Below are 21,968 nucleotides of genomic sequence, written 5' to 3' on the forward strand. Positions count from 1 at the left end.
TCTAAAGGAGAAAACTTGAAATTGAAATTTCCATCAATCAACCAGTCGTATTTATTGGGCACTTACTGTGTGCAGAGCATTACACTAAGTGCTTAGGAGATTACAATACAACAGAGTTGGTCGACGTGTTCCCTGCCTACAACAAGCTCACAGTCTAGAGGATCTTTGTTTTTAATATGAAAGTTAGATATTGATAAAGTAACAGAAGCCAAATTCTCTCTCTCTCTCTCTGTCCTCCCACACTTTCAAATGTAGAACTATCATGAAGTCCTCCTGAAAAGTAAAGCAAGAACTACCAACTCTCTCTAAAAATAAACAATTTTTAGGCAAATTAGAAGCTAGAGCATGCTTCACAAAATGTCAAGGAAATGAAGGTAATATACAGGACTTTTACCAGTGCTTTAGCTAGTAGTTAGATTTCAGTAGCCTTTAGAGACCATTAAGTACCTTTTGGCTAATTGGCCAATGGTAGATTAAACCTCTTTTTATCCTAGCAGCACTATTTCACCACCTCTTGCACTCTGTCAGTGCAGTGTCTGAATGACAAAATAATATTGTGCATGAATAATAGGCAGAAAAGTTAAATTAACATTTCATATTTCAAATGCCATACAAGGTGTCAAGAAAACTTTCTGTTAAGACCCTGACATTCAACTTTTTTCAAACAATCTGATGTTGACACCTTATTGAGGTGAATCTTCCTAATTACAGCTAATTGCTTATCAAGAGAAGTCTTTACTTGAAGTGCAGTTGTCTACCCAGTTGAACACTGCCCCGGTGTGCACATTAAAAGACAGACAGGACACCTGAAGAACTACCTTATTATGAGGTCATACTGAATATGACTTGCAATTAACAAAGCAGATTTTAAGGATCTTTTTAAGGAGGCACTGAAAATGCTAACTTGTCTTGAAGTTTAGCAATTAGATTCCTTCAGAGAAATAAAGGTATCTCATTTTATATATATATATATATATATATATACACATATTTATACACACACATATATAACATATATATCATTTTCAATTATTCATTGAGAATGACAGTATATTAATCTGTGGTGTACATTTTCTTTCAAAGTTCTGTCAGTATTTGAGAAATTTCCATTTCTCAAAAAAAGAGGTTTCACTGGAGTGAGGAAAACAGCTATATAGTAGATTTTGTTGAAAAAAATCAATTTATCCAAATTCTATTTGTTTACTCAGTTCCTCTTGGAATTTATAACAAAAGTGGACATCCTTAGGCAAAATAATGTAGTCATTTAGAAGCAAAAATGAAAATGTTTACAGAAATTGAAACTTCCGATTAATTTCAACACAAGAGAAATATCACGTTTTTGTGAGTTTTACCAATGCTAAGATTTTAATGAGAAACAAACACCTGCAGGTATAGTGAAGCAAAGAAGGGAAATACCACTGGGAATAGTAAGAGATTGGATAATGTATTAAGACCAGAGTTGGTTACTACAGAACAAAAATTACTGACTTGTGCTGTTTAGATAATTTTTTTATATCTTAAAATATTCCTGGAGTTGGATCCCAAGTGAATTTGAGCCTAAAGCATAAAAAGTACGATTTTCCTGAACACGGTGCTCTAAGTGATAATCGTAGTTTCTTGTAAGGTCTAATATAAGACACAGACATTCTGTTAACAAATAGAACTTGGTTGATCTAGAAGATAGGGTGCAGGAGTAAGAGAGTCACGTTCAATTCCACCTGGACTCTCAGCTCAGATCCTGGTTTGTGCACAGTTTACCTTGCGAACATGATCCAAGTGACATTTCACAAATTCCTGGATAAATGTTGCTACACTCTGCCAGCCGAGAGACAGGCTATGTCATGCACAGATCAATAATAGCACTGTGTTTCATCAGCCTCAAAATCAAAAGTGCTTCATCTGGCAAAAGCCATGGCCCTTGAGGATCTAACATATAGAAACTGAATACCCTAGGAGGGCCATCTACTACCCTAGCTGCTAGGGTAAAGAATAAGACAACTCGGGAAGAATCACAATGCAGTAGAATAAAAAAGAGGACTCTGAAATTTTGGTATTACTAAAGGGGTAAACACAGATCATGTAGTACATACTGAATAATGGAAATAAAGCTATTTAAAATTAGAACATCCTGACAGAAAAAAAGCCTTCGTTTTAATTTAACTCCTGCAACTTATGGAATAACTAGGAAATGCAAATAGCTAACTGCCATGTACAGATGCATATGAAGAAAATTGTACAGCATTCAGTAGATATGGAAAAAATTGAGGTCATTTTGTAAATATAAGGTCACTCATTCAATTGGTAAACAGTACATGCATATTCGGCACCGTCTAAATCCTAGAGACATGTACAAAGCACAGCATTTGTTCCACCTGAACTTAATATTGGGGAAAAATCCTAAATTGGGGTTTTTCCAAATGGGGCCAAACCCACCAAATGGAAATTAAAAAGTGGCTTGAAAGAATCCACTAAGAAGGTCTCTGTGATATTAGCTATTTAACATCAACATTAACATCAACAGGTGGAAATGGAAAGAAGGCTCCATTACCTTCTCCAATATTGTCTTCGGTGCCTGTTCTCCCCCCGACTTGAACTGTGAGCCCCAGGTGGGATGGAGACTGTGACTGACCTTGTATCTACCCCTGCACTTGGAACAGTGCTAGGTGCATGGTAAGCCCTTAACAAATACCAAACCAAAAAAAAAAAAAGAATTTCCACAGGAGACATGACAGGGATGGTAATTTCACTTTGACATTTCTTACTTTTCTCCTCTGATAAACAGATGGGGACAGAGAAGAAGCTTCTATTGTCTCCCTCTAGATGAGGTAGAGTTGAGGAATTTCCAATTTTGCTTTTACTTCATCTCCCCAGTCTTACCCTTTCTCCTCTAGTAGACAGAACATAAGGAGCATGGTTCTGGGAGTTGGGAAACCTGGGTTCTAGACCCAGCTCCACCACTTGGCTGCTGTGTGACCTCAGGCATGTCACTGAACTTCTCTGTCCCCAGTTGCCCCATCCGTAAAATGGGGTTTTGATACCTGTTCTTCTTCCTACTTAGACTGTGAACCCTAGTAGGGGCAAGGACTGCACCCGACCTGAATACGTGGAATCTACCCCAGCGCTTAATACACACAATCAGAGCTTAGCAACGACCACAATTATTATTTACCCTCTCTGCCTCAGTTTCCCCCTCTGTAAAATGGGGATAAAATACCTGTTCTTCAATCCTTTTAGGCTGTGAACTTCATGGGAGTTACAATCCTCTAGACTGTAAGCTACTTGTGGGCAGGGATCATGTGTATTAACTCTTTTAGATTGTATGTTCCCAAGTATTAATCCTCTACAAGCAGTGACCCTCTTGCTTATTGCAAATGAGATTATTACTGACTACACTATATGCTTGACTATTTAGAATCTCAGTTCCAGGTCGGCACTGTCATCGCACAGTGGATAGAGTCCAAGCCTGAGAATCAAAAGGACCTGGGTTCTAATCCCAGCTCCACCACTTTTCTGCTGTGGGACCCTGGGCAACTCAATTCACTCCTCCGGGCCTCAGTTCCCTCATCAGTAAAATGGGCATTAAGACTGTGAGCCCCATGCGGGACATGGATTACACCCAACTTGATTAACTTCTATCTACCCCAGAGCTTAGTACAGTGCTTGGCAAATAGTAAGCACTTAATAATACCTTTAAAAACAAGTGGCAGAGCTGGGATTAGAACCTAAATCATCTGACTCCCAGGCCTGTGTTTTTTCCACTAGGCCATGCTGCTCTATACTGTGCGCAGACCACTGTTTTCTGTATCAGTCCATCAATCAGTGGTACTTATTGAAGACTTACTGTGTGCCCAGCATTTGGGAGAATACAACAGAGTTGCTAGACACATTTCTGGGCCACAACAAGTTTATAATCCAGTGGATACACTAAATACTGTGACTGGCATTCAAAGGCACTCAATAAATACCATGACTATTAATATTGCTGCTGCTACTGTTGATATTGTCCCATGCGGGGCCTTTCACTGTTTTATTCTAGACTTTAAGCTTCTAGTAAGTAGGAATCAAGTCTACCAATTTTATTGTCTAATACTAATAGTAGTTCTAATAACAACAATATCAATAATATTAAGGACTTATGTGCCAACCTCTGTATTAAGGGCTTGTGTTGATACAAGTTAATCAGGTCCTGCATGGGGCTCATGGTCTAAGTAGAAGGGAGAGCACTTATTGAATGCCCATTTTACAAATGAGGAAACTGGTGTTCGAAGAAGTTATATGACATGCCCTAAGTCACACAGAAAGCAGGTGGCAGAGCTGGGATCAGAACCCTGGTCTTTTCACTCCCAGGCCAGTGCTTTTTCCACTAGTCAATGCTGTATTCTCCCAAGCACTTAGAACAGTGTTCTGTATTAGTAAGTGCAATCCCCTTGATTGACTTATTTATGACACTTTAAATGAGGGATGCGTTTTGAACTGATTCTATGTTGAGATGCAGAAAATTGTGCTGATAATTCTCCACCCTGTTTTTGCAGAATTCAAGCATCCAGAGCAACATAGTTAAATGGAAATAGAAGAGCTCACTTATTACTAATACTAATTCTTTAAAAATTTATATATGGCCTTGGATAAACCATTCATTTTATTTGTGTATCAATTTTCTCAGTTGTGAAATTAAGCTGTGGGACTATCATTTCTTTTAAGTAGACAACATCTTTGGTAGTTCTTAAAAAAGGTTTTCCTAACAGCCAACATTTAAAAAGTAAACATTGTTAGAGGAGAACTGGCTGTTGATTGTTTTTTATAACTTTTAATGGTTCAGAAGTTCACAACATGAATCCAATGAGTATAGCAGTTTATTACAATGTAATCTATGATCAGACTGGTTTAAGAACAGATGGATTAACATATTAGGTTTACTGATACATGATGATGTACTGTTGATTTTGCAATAGAAGTTCTCTGGTATATTTATTCAGTTTTAGTTCTACCATAATTCTGCTTCATAAATAACAGAGTAAAATCATAATTAATAAAACTACATTTGAGGAACTGTAACTACAAAATAAACAAATATCATTATTTGAATCATGGATATAAATATACTATGCCTATGACATCTAGTATATTCTTTACGATTATGTTTTCTATTTTCTAAGCATTTTCCTGTTCATTCAAGTTAATGCCAAGATTTTGAGAGAATGTTAAATACACATTTCTCTTGGTACAAATCACGGTAATTGCCAATACTGTTGTAAGTTAAAAAAAAAAAAACAACAACCCATGCAACAAACAGTAATCTTTGGAAGTTCACGGCTTTAGTAACACTGGGTAAAAATAATGAATTCCAAGGTCCCAAAATACCATTCTAAAACAACACCTCTAGACTCTAAATTTGTTCTGGGTAGCAAATGTATCTGTTTATTGTTATAGTGTACTCCCCAAGCGCTTAGTACAGTTCTTTGCATACAGTAAGTGCTCGATAAATATGATTAAGTGACACTCATTTAGACTGTGCCCATGTGAGACAGGGACTGTGTCTGACCTGAATAACGTGTATCTACCCCAGCACTTAGAACAAGGCTTGACACATAGTAAGCACTTAGCAATACCATAATTCCTTATTATCAATCAATCAATAGTATTTGAGCCCCTGCTGCTTAAAGAGAAGCAGCGTGGCCTAGTGGAAAAAGCCTGGGTTTGGGAGTCAGAGGTCGTGGGTTCTAATCCTGCTCCGCTACTGATCAGCTGTGTGACTTGGGAAAAGTCACTTGATTTCTCTGTGCCTCAGTTCCCTCATCTATAAAATGGGGATAAAGACTGTGAGTCCCACGTGGGACAACCTGATGATCTTATATCTACCCCAGTGCTTAGAACAGTGCCTGGCACATAGTAAGCACTTAACAAATGCCATCATTATTATTATTATTACAGAGCACTATACTAAGTGGCTTCAGAGACTACAATAGAGGTGGAAGATCTTACGGGGTGAAAGACAAAAAATAGTTTACAAATAAAAGAAAGAATCATAATGGTGGTATCATTAAGCGCTTAGTATATGTTAAGCACTGTACTAAACACCAGGGTAGATACAACATCATCAGGTCACAGTGTTCAAATGGGAGCGTGTGTAAATTGATGTGCAGAAAAGTGTGACTAGAGGTTGTGACAGCAAAAGTGCTTAAATGATAGAGAGGATAGGACTTTGGAAAAAGAAAAATTAATTGGGAAAAGCCTCCTGGAAGAGGTAGAATTTAAAAAAGTGCTTTGAAGATGGGGAGAGCTGAAGTATGGCAGATTTAAAGGGGGAGGGAGTTGCAGGTATGAGGAAGAGTGTGAATGATTGGTGGGAAACAGGTTGATAACCTGAGGGAGCTGTGGGATCTATGCAGAGTTTGTTTTTTTTTAGGATGGGGGAGTATATAAGCACGTTTGAAAGCAGTGCCTCCCCCTTTAGACTGTAAGGTCGTTGTGGGCAGGGAATGTGTTTGTTATATTGCTATACTGTACTCTGTGGCTTCAGATTTTGAAGTTACTAAGTGCTGAACTACATTGACTATCTGTAGAACTCATTTTTTCCCTCCCAAACAGATTTCTAGAGCAACCCGATTGGATTGAATGTGATCCATGCCATAACTTTTAAATCTTTATTTCCTGCCCTGAACACAAACTATTTCAATTATTCCCTCATCAATATGTTTTAGTGTGCAATTTACTGTCAAAAATCCAGACATTATGTCATCATTTTCTATCAAAAATTCGGTTTTAGGAAAAAATGCATTTTACCTTTTCCCCCATAAAAACTATGGATTTAAAAATGTGTTTTCCTTAAAGGAAAGCAATTAAGGAATACTTAATTGAACATTCAAATGCCAATTCTTAGCATATATTCATTCATTCATTCAATAGTATTTATTGAGCGCTTACTATGTGCAGAGCACTGTACTAAGCACTTGGGATGAACAAGTCGGCAACAGATAGAGACAGTCCCTGCCGTTTGACGGGCTTACAGTCTAATCGGGGGAGACGGACAGACAAGAACAATGGCACTAAACAGCGTCAAGGGGAAGAACATCTCGTAAAAACAATGGCAACTAAATAGAATCAAGGCGATGTACAATTCATTAACAAAATAAATAGGGTAACGAAAATATATACAGTTGAGATATCTTGAGATAATATATCTCCAGTTTGTTTTCAATTCCACATGCTTGTATCAGTGTTAAATGATGATGATGGTATTTGTTAAATGCTTATTATGTGCCAAGCACTGTTCTAAGTGCTGGGGTAGATACAAGGTAATCAGGTTGTCCCATGTGGGGCTTACAATCTTAATCCCCATTTTACAGACGAGGTAACTGAGGCACAGAGAAGTTAAGTGACTTGCCCAAAGTCACACAGCTGACAAGTGGCAGAGCTGGGATTAGAACCCACGACCACTGACTCCCAAGCCCGTGTTCTTTCCATAAGTCACACTCCTTCTTGAAAATGCTTTATTAAACCTAAAATATACTACTGGCAAAAGATATACTGCAAGATACAATCATTTAAATATTAACTAACTACAATTGTTTATTCTGTATGTTCATTTATAATAGCACAATGAAAGGATGCATTTTCAATTAATATGGATGCTTTCAACATGTCTTTAGTGAGAAGACTTTGAATCTATTTGATATCTATGTGTCAAGAACTCTCTACAGACACAATACACTTTAGAAATATGATTCTGAACAGAAGAATATGGCATTTACACCTTGCTCTTGTTAAGTCTTTGGCCTCACACTTCCACATGCTTTAGTTCAATTATTAGTGAAGCCCTTCCTGTCAAAGACTGTACTTGCAAACTCTGAAAGGTCAGGCAATATATCCTGCTTTATCAAATTTTTATCCCTTCTGGTTTGCTTTTGCAAAGGTGCAGAATTTTTAATATACCTTGAAAGAAAATTCATTATTTTAATTAAAATTATTTTTTTAATAAAACTGATTTTGAAATGAATTTAGTATTATTAAGTTTATTGACTAATGAAGTGATACTATAAGTATTCAGGAGGGACACCCGTTTCTTTTAACCTATACCTTATAAAACACAATGCATGTAATCTATGCTCTTTTAAAATGGATGCAATAGTCATCCAATTTTCCAATTCCTATCTTGATATTTTTGAAATTGGTTAAGTGTGATTTTTAATTATTTTTTATCTCACCAGAAGTCAATCGTCTCAATTTAACACCACTGAGTCAGGTAGTTTGGGATTTGTCTAATTTTTTTAAAAGTAAAAACATAAATATTGGGCTGCATATTCTTCCTATTAGCAAATTAAGTTCTTAGGGAGTCAGATTAACTCTTTCAGGCCATGAAATTCTATTCGGTGCACTGGAGCAGTAATGTACTGAACTAAATGTTGGCAAGTTCATGGTAGCACTCTCTCTCTCTCTCTCTTTTTTTTTTTTGTTATGGTACTTAAGGGCTATGTGCCAGGCCCTGTACTAAGCACTGGGGTAGACAAAAGAAAATCAAGTTGGAAACAGTCCATGTCCCACATGGGGTCACGGTCTTCATCTCCATTTTACAGAAGGGGTAACTGAGGCACAGAGAAGTGAAGTGACTTGCCCAAGATCACAAAGCAGACAAGTAGCAGAGCCACGATTAGAATCCAGGTCCTCTAACTTGCAGTTCCATGCTCTTTCCACTAGGCCACACCACTTCTCTGATACCCATAACACTATGGTAACCCCCTGCTGTTCTTTTCTCTTGGTTTCCACCTCTGTTTAGGCAATAGAGACTTAAGAGAGGAAGTGGCAGAACCATATGCTGCTGATTAGTTGAATGATGGTATTTAAGGTTTTTTTGATGGTATTTGTTAAGCATTTGCTATTAGTCAAGACAAAATAATCTGGTTGGATCCAGTCCCTGTTCCTCATGGGACTCTCAGTCTAAGTAGGAAGGAGATCAGATAATGAATGCCCGTTTTTACAGGTGAGGAATGGAAACTGAGCCACAGAGAAGTGGTTTGCCCAAGGTCACAGAGCAGGCAGGTGGCAGAACTAGGATTAGAACCCAGGTATTCTAATTCTGAGGCCTGTCCTCTTTCTACTAGGCCACATTGCTTGTCATATTGATTGTGTGCTTTCGCTGTCTCCACACTTGGCCTGGCAGGCATCACAAAAACATTGCCAATACCTCCCCAGGAAATGGATTCTCGTGGAAGGACAGTGTTAATGTGGCCTCAAGTGCCTGATACTCAGTTTTGCCACGCACCACTGCCTGGAAAGAATAGTGTTATTTGACTTTTTTGTACCTGCATCTATCACTCAATCAGTGGGCATTTTTTGAGCACTTACTGTGTGCAGAGCACTGTACGAATCACTTGGGAGAGTACAATGCAAAAGAGTTGGAAGACACTTTCCCTGCCCACAATGAGCTTACAGTTTAGTGGAGCAGACAGACATTAATATAATAGCTGAAGGAGCGTGGCCTAGTGGAAAAACATGGGTCTGGGAGTCAGGGTACCTGGGTTCTAATCCTGTCTCTGCTGTATGACCACGTTGTGTGACCACAGGCAAGTGTCTGTTTCCCCCTCCAGACTGTAAGGTCCTCATGCGCAGGGTCCTCACAGGCATTCTATTATGTTGTATTTCCCCAAGAGCTTCATCCAGGGCTCTGTACTAGGCAAGCACTCAATACAGTAAGCACTTGATAAACACAACTGATTAATTAAACTTGTCTATGACACAGTTCCCTCATCTGAAAATGGGAATTCAATACATGTTCTCCCTCCTTCTTAGACTGTGAGTCCCATATAGGACAGCACTGTGTCCTGATTATCTTGTATGTACTGCAATGCTCAGTACAGTGCTCAATACAGTGACACATAGTAAGTACTTAAATACCACAACTATTATTATTGTAATTATCATTATTATTATTCTCATTATGTTCCAAAAATATTAAGAAAAATATTCAACTAAAGGACTACAGGAAAGTCCATGTTTTTTGAAAACTTTTCTTGACTGCTTTAAGAGATTCATTACATTTCCTATGGAATGCTAAAAGGATTGGAACCACTATTGGGAAACAGTACTTCTGGAAATATATTTTCACTACTAGTCTGTTGAACAGAAGCCTGATTCAATTCTTGCTCTGTGGAATCTTTAGAGAAGCATCTAAACTTTATGTCTTCAAAGTGCAATAATTCTATCATTCACCATTCAAAACAAGTAAAAGTAGTGGAAATCTTTGGGCAGAATGGAAAATTCAGCATGACTAGAAGACTGAAGATTCAGGGCAAATCAATAACTAAACTTAAAATATGCATCACCAAATTTCAAATAAAAAACATATCACAGAGTTCAGCAAATGCCAACAAATCCTCAGGTTGGATGAGCTTCAAAATCTGTCTGTAAGTGAACATCTGGAATGTTTAATTCTCAAATCCAGGGTTGATTTTATACTGTTAGAGCCTTGAGGGATTATCATAAAGTATTGACGGCAAAAACATCTGTCCTCACCTATTAAGGGAGAGCTTTCTTTCCATCAACTCATCAAAAGGGCTAGTTTACAAATAGAGGATACTAATACTAAAGGAGGTAGGGTTAGTTCATCAGTCTACTGTGTGAACTGCACACTGTAAATAAAATGTAATTCTAGTCAATTAGGATTTATACTGATTTCACTCAATCCATGGTTAATGAAAAGTCTCATTTACATGCTTTGAAGCCACTTCAGAAGTGAAAATTTTTCCAAATGTTAAACCTTGTATATTTTCCATTTAAAAGAATGTCTGTTCCTCTCCATAGGCAAGAGACATATAAAAGCTTGTACAGCAAAGATATTTCAATTCAAAAATGAAAATTAAAGTCCCTTTTATAATGACACATTAAAATATGACATGTACCTTACTTGCTAACAACCTGAGGCTTGAAATGCCTACAGTAAGTGAGTTTTGGATAGCTTCCTATACAACATTAAAAAAAGAATGTGCATTTTACACACACCACTTGGTCCTGTGAACCATGGTGTTCTCACTAAAACATGCATGAACTCTGCAGTGGTTGCAGTGTTTTTTTGTTTTTTTTAACTCCTTCATTTTTACTTGGCAGGTATCCCAAGGATCTTATTAAAATGTGGATTTCCCATTTGGTGGCAATGGAACATCCCTTTGGTAATTAGAAAAGAAAGCAAAGGTTTTCAGAGCAGCAAACACTGTTGCACAGCAAGCCTGGAGGTAGTCTATAGCCCTTGGCTATTAATGAGAACCCCAAATCTGAACAGCTATCTCACAAGGTGTACTGCTGGTGATGGAGAACTAATAGGCAAGAATGGGTGGCTCTGTCTGCCAGTCAGTCAGTCAGTAGTATTTATTGAGCACTTACTATGTGCCGAGCACTGGAGTAAGTGCTTGGGAGAGTACAATAGAACAATATGTCAGACACATTCCCTTCCCACAATGAGCTTACAGTCTAGAGGGGGAGCCAGCCATTAATTTAAAAAAAATTACAGATATGTGCATAAGTGCTGTGGGGCTGGGAGAGGGAATGAATAAAGGGAGCAAGTCAGGGTGACGCAGAAGGCAGTGGGAGAAGAGGAAAGGAAGGCTTAGGCAGGGGAGTCCTCTTGGAAGAGATGTGCCTTCAATAGGGCTTTAGAGGGGTGGGGGAGAGTAACTGTCTGTCAGATAGGAGGAAGGAGGGTGTTCGAGGCCAGAGGCAGGATGTGGGCGAGAGGTAGGTGGCGAGATAGATGAGATCGAGGTAAAGTAAGAAGGTTAGAATTAGAGGAGCGAAATGTGTGGGCTGGGTGTTGTGCAAATCATCATCACTACTGGAAGAACAATTTAAACACATGTCCTACAGGTGGTGGGATACCTTCTACCCAAGCTGAGGGCATCAGTCTCTGACTGCTGATATTCTCCAATTACACTCACTCCCTCGAACTCATTGGTTCCCACGGCCAAAACTCCCATCTCAATGCTGATGATTCCCAAATCTCTCTCTCCAACCCTGATCTCTGTCCTCTTCAGCTTCATGTTTCCTCCTGCATGTTCCACCAACACCTCCAACTTAATATACCCACAACAGAGCTTCTCATCTTCCCATGCAAACTCTATCCTCACCTTGTCTCTCTCATCACTGAAGACAGCAATGCTATCCCTGTTGCACAATCTCGTGATCTTAGCAATATCCTCAACTCACCTCTTATTCAGGCCACATACTCAATTCTGTCACTAAATCCTGGGGGTTCTTTCTTTACAAGATCTCTAAAATCCACCTTTTCCTCTCCAACCTAACTGCTACTTTGCTGATCCAAGTACTTACCCTGTTCCGCCTTGCCTATTGCATCAGCTTCATCGCTGACCTCCCTGCTACCTGACTCTCCCCACTTCAGTCATTACTCCCCTATAATCTGTAAACTCGTTGTGGGCAGGGAATGCGTCAATTACATTGTACTCTTCCAAGCCTCTGAAGCATGGAGAAGCGTGAAGGAGAAGCGTGACGAAGCAGCGTGGCTTAGTGGAAAGAGCACAGGCTAGGGAATCAGAGGATGTGGGTTATCTGCTGTGTGACCTTGGGTAAGCCACTTAGCTTCTCTGTGCCTCGGCTACCTCATCTGTAAAATGAGGATTAAGACTGTGAGCCCCATGTGGGACAACCTGATTACCTTGTATTTACCCAGTGCTTGGAACAGTGCTTGGCACATTGTAAGCGCTTAACAAATACCATCATCATCATCAAGCACTCTGTGTGATCTGCACACAATAAACACTCAATAAATACAACTGATTGATTGATTCACTCTTGCTGTCAGGATCATTTTTTTCACAAATCTTTCAGCTCATGTCTCCCCACACCTCAAGAACCTCTTGCCCATGTTCCTCCACAACACAAATAAACTTAATAAGCTCACCCCCTACTATCTAAACTTGCTGACTTCCTACTACAACCTAGCCTGAACACTTCAGTCTTCTAACACCTACCTACTCACTGTACCTCAACTCAGCTATCTCATCTATGTTGCTGCTGACCCCTTGCCACATCTTTCCTCTGGCCTGGAACTCCCTCTGCCTTCATAAATGAGAGACCATCACTCTCCTCACCTTCAAAGCCCTATAAGAAAAGCACATCTTCTCCAAGAGGCCTTCCCTGACCAAGCCCTCATTCCACCTACTCCTACTCCCCTGTCTGCATCACCTATGAACTTGGATCTGTACCTTTTAAGCACCCCAACCTCAGCCCCACAAATATTATTTATCTGTTCCTAATTTAATATCCATCATCGATCATCATCAATGGTATTTACTGAGCACTAAGTCTATGCAGAACACCGTACTAAAGTGCTTGGGAGAGTACAATACAACAGAGATGTCAGACATGTTCCCTGACCACAGCAAGTTGAGTTTAGAGGGGGAGACAGCCATTAACTTAAATACATAATTTTTGATATATGATTTAAAGAGATATACATAAGTGCTATGGGGTTGAGGGTGGGGTGAATATCCAATGCCCATAGTTTACAGATCCAAGTGCACAGATGATGCAGAAGGGACAGGGATCTGGGGAAATGAGGGCTTAATCAGGGATGGCTTCTTGGAGGAGATGTGGCAAGTAGCATGGTCTAATGGAGAGAGCCTGGGCCTGGGAGTCAGAGGATCTAGGTTCTAATCCTGGCTCTGCTGCAAGTCTGCTGTGTGACCTTGGGCAAGTCACTTAACATCTCCATGCTTCAGTTACCTCATCTGTAAAATAGGGATTAAGACTGTGAGCCCCACATAGGACAGGTTGTGTCCAACTTAATTAGAACACTGCCTGTCACAGAGGGAGCATTTAACAAATACCATTAAAAAAAAAAAGATGCAACCTGTCTTCCCTATAGACTGCAAGCTCCTTCTGGGTAGGATTTATGTCTACGAATTCTATTGCACTGCAGCATCGCCCAAGCACTTGGAACAGTGTTCTGCACACAGAAAGCACTCAATAAATGCCATTGGCTGATTGATAAGGAATCAGTGATGGTCAGTGCCGCCCTGGGTTTCTGAGGAGCACTTTTTAGAAATGCACTGTTCATCCCAAATAAGGAAGGGGTAGAAAAGCTGCAATAAAAATTGTCAGCCATATCAAACTCAAGACTGGCTCACCCATGGACTATGCCTGTTAACTAAAAACTCGCGGTGCTCTATCAGGAAAAAAAAAGGCACATGAATGTGACACAAATTGATGCTCATAAGGATGCTCATGAACTGACCAGGTACTTAGTTGCCACTGCAACACTGAGCTAAACAAGACTATCTGATGAAAGACAACCCAAAGAGGCACTTTCTTCTTATTCAAAACAACACCACTCTAATAGTGGACTTGGTGTTGGTTTGGCACTTGCAATCAGGCAGGTCTCCCACATCTGCCAGATGTCTAAGTGACCAAGCACTCTGTGGTCATCATTAACACCTACACCCCCAAAACGACAAATGCCAAGTAAAAAAAAGAAATTTCTTTAAAGAGCCCACAGTGGATAGTGACTCCAAAATCTGATCAACTGATCATCATGGGAGGTTTCACTGCACAGGTGGGTAGAGATGCTGAAAGATGGTAACAAATCAGTGAATTTCATGACTTAGAAAGCTAAATAGCAACGATCTATTTCTTTACTCGGCTAATACATCAAACATTAGCTCATAATCACCAACCGAACCTTACACCTTCCAAATCAAAAATGCACTCCAGGTCTAAAAAATGCCATCACATAGATTACATCATCTTCCATCTTTGAAAGATGTATAGATCACTGCAGCCATGCAGGGAGCTGAGTGCTGGACAAACCACTGAATCATACGGTACAAATGAGAACGATCAATAAAACTAATGCATCCAAAAGTGGTGACCAGTCTACCAAAAAGGCTAAATGCCAAGCTTTCAGAAAATAAAGAAACCCACAAGGTGCTCTGTAACATTACAGCAGCCATTTTAGACCAAAGAATCCCAGTACAAATACTACTATGAGGAGAGAATAGCTGTCCCTCTGAAAAACTATCTGGAAGTCATTACAACTGTGAAAGGCAAGAAAATACACAGCTTGATGAAAATGACAGAGATTTTAAATGTCTACTAACTCTTGCGTTATCTCCCAAGTGCTTAGTACAGTGCTCTCCACACACAATAAGCACTTGATAAATACCATTGATTGATTGACAAGCAGTTGCTCTTAATAAGACATTGGAAAGTCAAAGATGCATAATCTATATGTTAAGACACGAATGGGATGTTTATTTTACATTTTAAATACAAAGAAGCAACCTTCTCAAGATGGATGCTTTTCTTTCCTTGTAAGAGCAGATGTACGCATGACGGTGGAGTGGAAGGTTTTTCCTTTTCTCTTGAAACCTCTAATTTCTTCAAATCAATTCAATTATAAGACTGAATAGAACACTTGGGAACAAGGGTGTTTGGTGTGATTAAGAAATTCACGTTAGAAGCCCAATTTAGCTAAATGGACCACTGGACAGGTAAATTATAGTGCAATAATTTACACATTTAAGTTAGAATCTTCAAATGCTATAAAACTATTATTTGCAATCAGTAATTGGGCCAAATTGTTGGTGTAAATACTTAATTTACAATAGAAATGGTAGGTTTTTCTGCTTAAGAAAAAATGTAAAAAGTAAATTTAAGGACATTTCTGAAAATTAATTATAATGCTGAAGAACAGCACTGAACATAGATGAGGAAAACAGGTAAAACAAGTGTGGGTGGGGCGGCAGAGGGGAGAAATTGGTATCTTTCCAAAACAATCAGTTCTTTGAATGCCTTCCCTCAATCAAAATATTTAGCAATATAGCAATTTTGATTAATGTGCAATTGCTTGGCAATAATTTCAAATCCTTTTTAAATGTGCAAATATTACAAATATGTACTTAACATCATATTCTTAAAATCTCCATTTCTGAAATTTGATATTTTCATTATATTTTAGGATAATGTGGAATGGTTTTTTTACCTGTATCACCTGTTTGCTGGTCAACAATTTCTGATGCATTACATTTTGCTGATTTATAAGTTTTTCATTGGATGCTTTAAATTCCTTAATGGAAGTTTCAGCTGTTCTTTTTGCACTTTGTAGAACAAGGATTTGCTGCTGCAAGGACATAATCCTATTCCGTAATAAAACAACAGAATTTCCTGGTTTCTGGATATAAATATTCTTCTGCTTCTCTCTGGTAACTGAAAGCAAAATATCAAATAACATCAAGCATGCAGTTTTTTTCTTCCCTCTCCAGACTCTTAAAAAAGATCAATCGATAGTAGTTACTGACCATCAACTGTGTGTAGAACATTGTACTAAGTCCTTGGAAGAGCGGAGGTAGAAAACAGTATCATGAGACAGACAGAGAACAATTTTCAGATAGAAGGAAGAAGAGGATAAAAAGGATGATATGAGAAGGAACTGCTTCAAACAATATGTACAAAAATGAGTATTTAAGTGATTAGGTGACAGGAAGGAGTGATAAAAGCCAGGCCAATTAGAAATTAATTGGGGGAGGGCTTCTGAAGAAGTTGAAACTTCCAAAGGGCTTTGAAGATGGGGAGAGCTGTGGTCTAGTGACGAGAGCGCCAGGCAGGAGGAAGGGCATGAGCAACAGAGTCGAGAATGAGGCATAGTGAGGTGAGCTTGAGAATAGTGAAGAGGGAAGGCTGGAGTGTACTGGGAGCAGAAACAGTATAAATGAGAGGAAAGGCCAATGATCAGAGGTTTCTGCTTGATTCAGAGATGCTTGCCTACATCCTCTCTCTGGCCTGGATCTTCCTCCCCATTCATTTATGACAGAATACTATTCTCCCCACCTCCAGAGCTTTATTAAAATCATATCTCCTCCAAGAGCCTTCCCCAACTAAGTCCTCATTTCCCCTACTCCCTTGCACTTCTGTGTCATCCTTGCACTTGAATTTGTACCCTTAAAATCCTTGCTATGCACCTTAACCTCAGCTCCTCAAGACTTCAGTACATATCCGTAATTAATTTTAATGACTGTTTTCCCCCTGTAGCTTGTTACCTCCTTGATGCAGGGAACATGTCTATGAACTCTTTTGCACTGTACTCTCCCCAAGCTCTTAGTACAGTGTTCTGCATACAGTAAGCTATCATTACATACCATGGATTGATTGACTGAACGGGTAACCACTGAATGCCTTTGAGGACCAAAGAGTCATGTACAGTACAACATTTCAGAAAAATGATCAGGGCAGCAAAGAATCATGTTCTCACCTTTAGTGGTGGTGGATGGATAAAGTTTCTTGGAAGGAAACTGGGTCTTTTTTATAGATGATTTTACAAAATATTTTTTGTGGATATTGCACTGAATAAAAAGCCAAAACAGGTATAAGGTAAAGTATTAAACTGAAACAATTATGTCAAATATAAATGATCTTACAATTTTCAGACAGCAAAATCAAATCATCCTTACATTAGTCCAGCTACAATTTCTACACTAAAAATATTACTTATTACATATTTCAATTCCCAAGAAGTATAAAGTTAAATAGTTAAAGTCAGAAGAAGTGCATTAAACAGAACCAGAAAGCCTACATAACAACTGTGATAAGTGCTAGAAGGGTCATTTTCTGAAGTTTAATCCCAAAACATAACAAGCAATAAGATCCCAAATCTGGCCAACTCTTTATGATTCTGGTGATATTTAACCCATTTGTGGATTATATACCCAGTGCTTTTCACCTTATATGCACAATGTGGATCTTAACTTGCATTCCACATCTCTTTACCTATTGGCCCGGTTTATCTACTAATGTCACTGGGTAGGATAGCAAGGTGAAAGGGAAAGAGAAAGGGAAAGGGAGGCTTAAGAAGAAAGATTAATTGTATTTAGCTCTATGGTTCTTTCTAGGCTTTAAACTATAGGTAGCTAGGCCCCACAGTTCTACCGGACCCTACCTTCAAAGGGCTAAGGATAATATATTTTTAAAGGTTCATTTTGTAAAGTAAAAAACAAACAAAAGAAATGTTAATTACAATATCAACTTCTGCAACAAAAAGCAACTACTTCAAAGATGGTTGGGTAATTCTTTTGGCATTGTATTCACATAAATAAAAAGTTGAACTCAATAGTAACGATAACATATACTTGACAAGTCAATCGTGAGACTCTCAACACACGTAAGCCCAAAATGAAACTGTTCTACGGTTTTTGATAGTTTAAAAAGATGTAAAAATGCATGGTATACCTTTTTAGGATATAATTGCTCCCTGTCTTCTACATTTGATTCAGTTTGTGCCATGTGATTATCTTCTGTTTGATATTTTCTTTGTTGATCTCTTCCATCTCTTGTTGCACTGTCTTTTAAAGTAATTTCTGCCTGACACTCAGAGGTCTGTATTTCAGAATCACTGAATTTAACAAGATTAAATGTTAGTCAATTTGATTTCTTCTTTTAGTTCCAAGTCTACAGTCATTTTGTAAATAATCCATTCTTTATTCATTTATTCAATCATATTTATTGAGCACTTACTGTGTGAAGAGCACTGTACTAAGCGCTTGGAATATACAATTAGGCAACAGATAGACAATCCCTGCCCAACAATGGGCTCACAGTCTATGAAGACTTGCTAGGAAGCAGCATGGCCCAGTGGAAAGAGTACAGGCCTGGGAGTCAGAGGACCCGGGTTCTAATCCTCTTTTTGCCACTTTCCTGCTCCTGACCTTAGGTAAGTCACTTAATTTCTCAGTACCCCCGTTTCCTCATGTTTAAAATGGGGATTCAATACCTGTTATGCCTTCTATCTAGAATATGAGCCCCATGTGGGAGAGGGACTCTGTCCAACTTAATTGACATTTATCTACCCCAATGCTTAAAACAGTCCTTGACACAGAATAAACACTTAACTAATACTGCAAAAAGGGTTCATTCAGGAAATGCTAGTATCTACTCCTTTAGATGTTTTCCTTTTTTAAATCTCGTATTCCTGTCCATAAAGATACTAGTTACACCTACTGATTTATGGATCAAACTTGACCCAGTGCATTTCATTGAGCACTGCATTCATTGCATTCACTGCAAAATTAATACCTTTAAAAGTGGTATATTTTTGGTACATGTCATTTATTTCCTAGAATAATACCTGGCACATAGTAAGTGCTTAACAAACACCAAAAAAAAAAAAAGAAAAATGAAAAACCAACAGGCTATATCAACCAGAAAATACAAATAAATACAAATGTAAAGAAGCGTATCAGATTGGAACTCTGAGTTGAGCTTCTACACTGAAGGCTACATCTCTTTGGAATTCCTTTATTTCTTCAAGCTTCAAAGTTTAGATATTGCTGCAATTTATACATTTAGTTCACTGAAAGCCAGATTATTATGTACACTTCTTGAATTTGAAAAGACATTACCATTAGCAATAGATTTACAGTTAGCAACTAGCCTAACAAGTGGATGTGATCATAATATCAATCATCAATCAATCAATCAATGGTATTTATTCTGCTCTATGTGGAGAGCACTGTAATAAGCACTTGAGAGAATACAATGAAACAGAGTTAGTAGTCACGTTCCCTGCCCAAAAGGAGCTTGCAGCCTAGAGACATTAAAATAAATTATGGCTATGTACATAAGTGCTTTGTAGTTAAGGGTGGGGTGAATATCAAGTGCCTAAAGGGTACTGATGCAAGCATTTAGATGATGCCCAAGGGAGAGGGAGTAGGGGAAATGAGGGCTTAGTTGTGAAGGGCTTCTTGGAAACGTGATTTTAGTAGGACTTTGAGGGTGGGGAGAGTGGTGGTCAGTCGTATATAAAAGGGGAGGGAGTTCCAGGCCAGAGGGAAGATGTGGGCAAGGGGTCGGCAATGAGATAGATGAGCCTGAGGTACAGTGAGTAAGTTAGCATTAGAGGAGTGAAGTGTATGGGCTGGGTTATAGTAGTAAATCAGTGAGGTAAGGTAAGAGGGGGAGAGCTGATTGAATGCTTCAAAGCTGACACTAAGGAGTTTCTGATGCAGAGTTGGAAAAGCAACCACTGGAGGCTCTTGAGGAGTACAGAATCAGAGACTGAACATTTATTTAGAAAAATAATCCAGTCAGCAGAGTGAAGTATGGAGTGGGGAGAGACAGAAGGCAGGGACGTCAACAAGGAGGCTGATGCAGTAGTCAAGTCGGGATGTGAGAAGTGCTGGTATCAGCATAGCGGCAGTTTGGATGGAGAGAAAAGGTGGATTTTAGATATGTTGTGAAGGTAGAACCAACAGGATTTGGTGACAGATGAATATGTGGGTTGAATGACAGAAATGAGTCAAAGATAATTCCAATATCTCACAGGTTTGTGAGACAGAGAGAGTATTGGTATTGTCTACAGTGATGGAAAAGGACAGAGCTTGTGTGGGTTGATGTGGAAGTCTGTTTTACACATGTTAAGTTTGAGATGTTGGTGGGTCAACGAGGTAGAGATATCCTGAAGGCAGGAGATTGTAGAGGAGAGAGCGTGGAACTGGAGAGGTAGTTTTGGGAATCATCTGTGTAGAGATGGTAGTTAAAGGCACAGGAAAAAAAAATGTGGTCTCCAAGGGAATAGTGCAGGTGAAGGAAAGGTTAGAGGCTGGGAGGCAGGGGAGGAGCCTGCAAAAGAGATTGAGGAGCAGCCTGAAATATAAGAGGAGAACTAGGAAAGGACAGTGTCATTGAAGCCAAGGTTAGATTGTGGTTCTACGAGAAGAGGGTGATCCTTGTGTCAAAGACCGCTGAGCGGTTGTGACCTTAGAGATGGCAGTTTCTGTGGAGTGCAGGGGGCAAAAGCCAGATTGGAGTTTGGAGAAGAATGGTAGGAGGGAGATGAGGTGATAACTGGAGAGAGTCGTAGGATCTAGGAAGGGATTTTTTTTTTAAGGATAGGAGTACATAAGCATGTTTGAAAGCAGAGGGGAAAGTCATTGGAGAGTGAAGATAGCAGTCAGGGAGGGAAGAAGGAAGGGAGCAAGTGTTTTGATAAAGTAAGAAGGGATGGGGTTGGAGCTGCAGATGGAGAGGGTAGATTTTGAGAGCAATTGAGATATATATCCTTTTAAAATACTGCTGGGAAAGATGGGAGTGTCGATATCACTACTTATTTGAAATATGAGTGTGGGAACAATATCATTTCTGATAGCTCAACTCTTCTTGCAACTTTCTAAATGAAAAGCTAAATCAGAATGGAAAGATCTAATCACATTTCATGGTTTTCACTGAAATGTCTTCTCAGCTTTTCCTGCTGAATTTCAGGTTTTCTTTCTTCCTCATTTTATTAATTGCTAAAGGCATTAAAACCACAATGCAAAAGCATTAGTATTAGTGCAGGATGCATTACTATACAGGGAGGGCTGATGAAAAACCAGAGGTTTTGAGAAAGTGAGAACCTAGTGGCTACATGGCATTGTTTTTTTCAGAAAGAAAGTTTACTTCTTTCTATGTATTTACTTGGCACTGTTGAAAAGATATTAAAGAGTTAGGTAAAACTGAGTAAATGTGATAAACACATATTCAAAGTCTAATGAATGAGCCCAAGTTCAGGTCATACTTAATACAATTAGTTGATTATTTCCACAAGGCAATGAATATGCATTATCTTTTTTGGATTAAGTACTGATATAGAAATTCTCCACCAAATATAATAGGTACTCTACTAATTTACTTCAATGAGAAAAGTTGAAATAGAATGTTTGAAGACACTGAAACTGTGGGATTTCTAATGGTAAGAAGCTTCTTTGCAGCTGAGTGCTGCACGAGCATTCTGTCATGCAGTAAATGTAACACTCAATCTCATGCTGTAAAACCAAACTCCAATCCCCAATTACCGGAGGGACAAATCAAAATTTTTAAAAGAGGGAGACTTTGGTACATGTACTCTATACTGTAGATGTGTAGCTATACTTGCATATCCATGCAAATATAAAAATATATATTTTTTATATTTGATTACAAAAGTGCTGAGTTTTCAT

General features: G+C 38.8%; 1 protein-coding gene across 1 annotated transcript in view; it reads right to left on the reverse strand.

Annotated features, from left to right (window-relative positions):
• The window catches only part of CNTLN (centlein), a 215,630-nt gene that overhangs the window by 42,723 nt on the left and 150,939 nt on the right, over positions 1–21,968 (reverse strand). Inside the window, exons 17-19 of the mRNA XM_039910751.1 lie at positions 18,226–18,388; positions 17,252–17,342; positions 15,986–16,209 (exon numbers count right to left, since the gene is read on the reverse strand). Of these exons, the coding sequence (XP_039766685.1) occupies positions 15,986–16,209; positions 17,252–17,342; positions 18,226–18,388 (478 nt within the window). The remainder of the gene's footprint in view (positions 1–15,985; positions 16,210–17,251; positions 17,343–18,225; positions 18,389–21,968) is intronic.

Source organism: Ornithorhynchus anatinus, chromosome X5 (assembly GCF_004115215.2).
Source record: "Ornithorhynchus anatinus isolate Pmale09 chromosome X5, mOrnAna1.pri.v4, whole genome shotgun sequence".
Lineage (NCBI taxonomy): Eukaryota > Metazoa > Chordata > Mammalia > Monotremata > Ornithorhynchidae > Ornithorhynchus > Ornithorhynchus anatinus.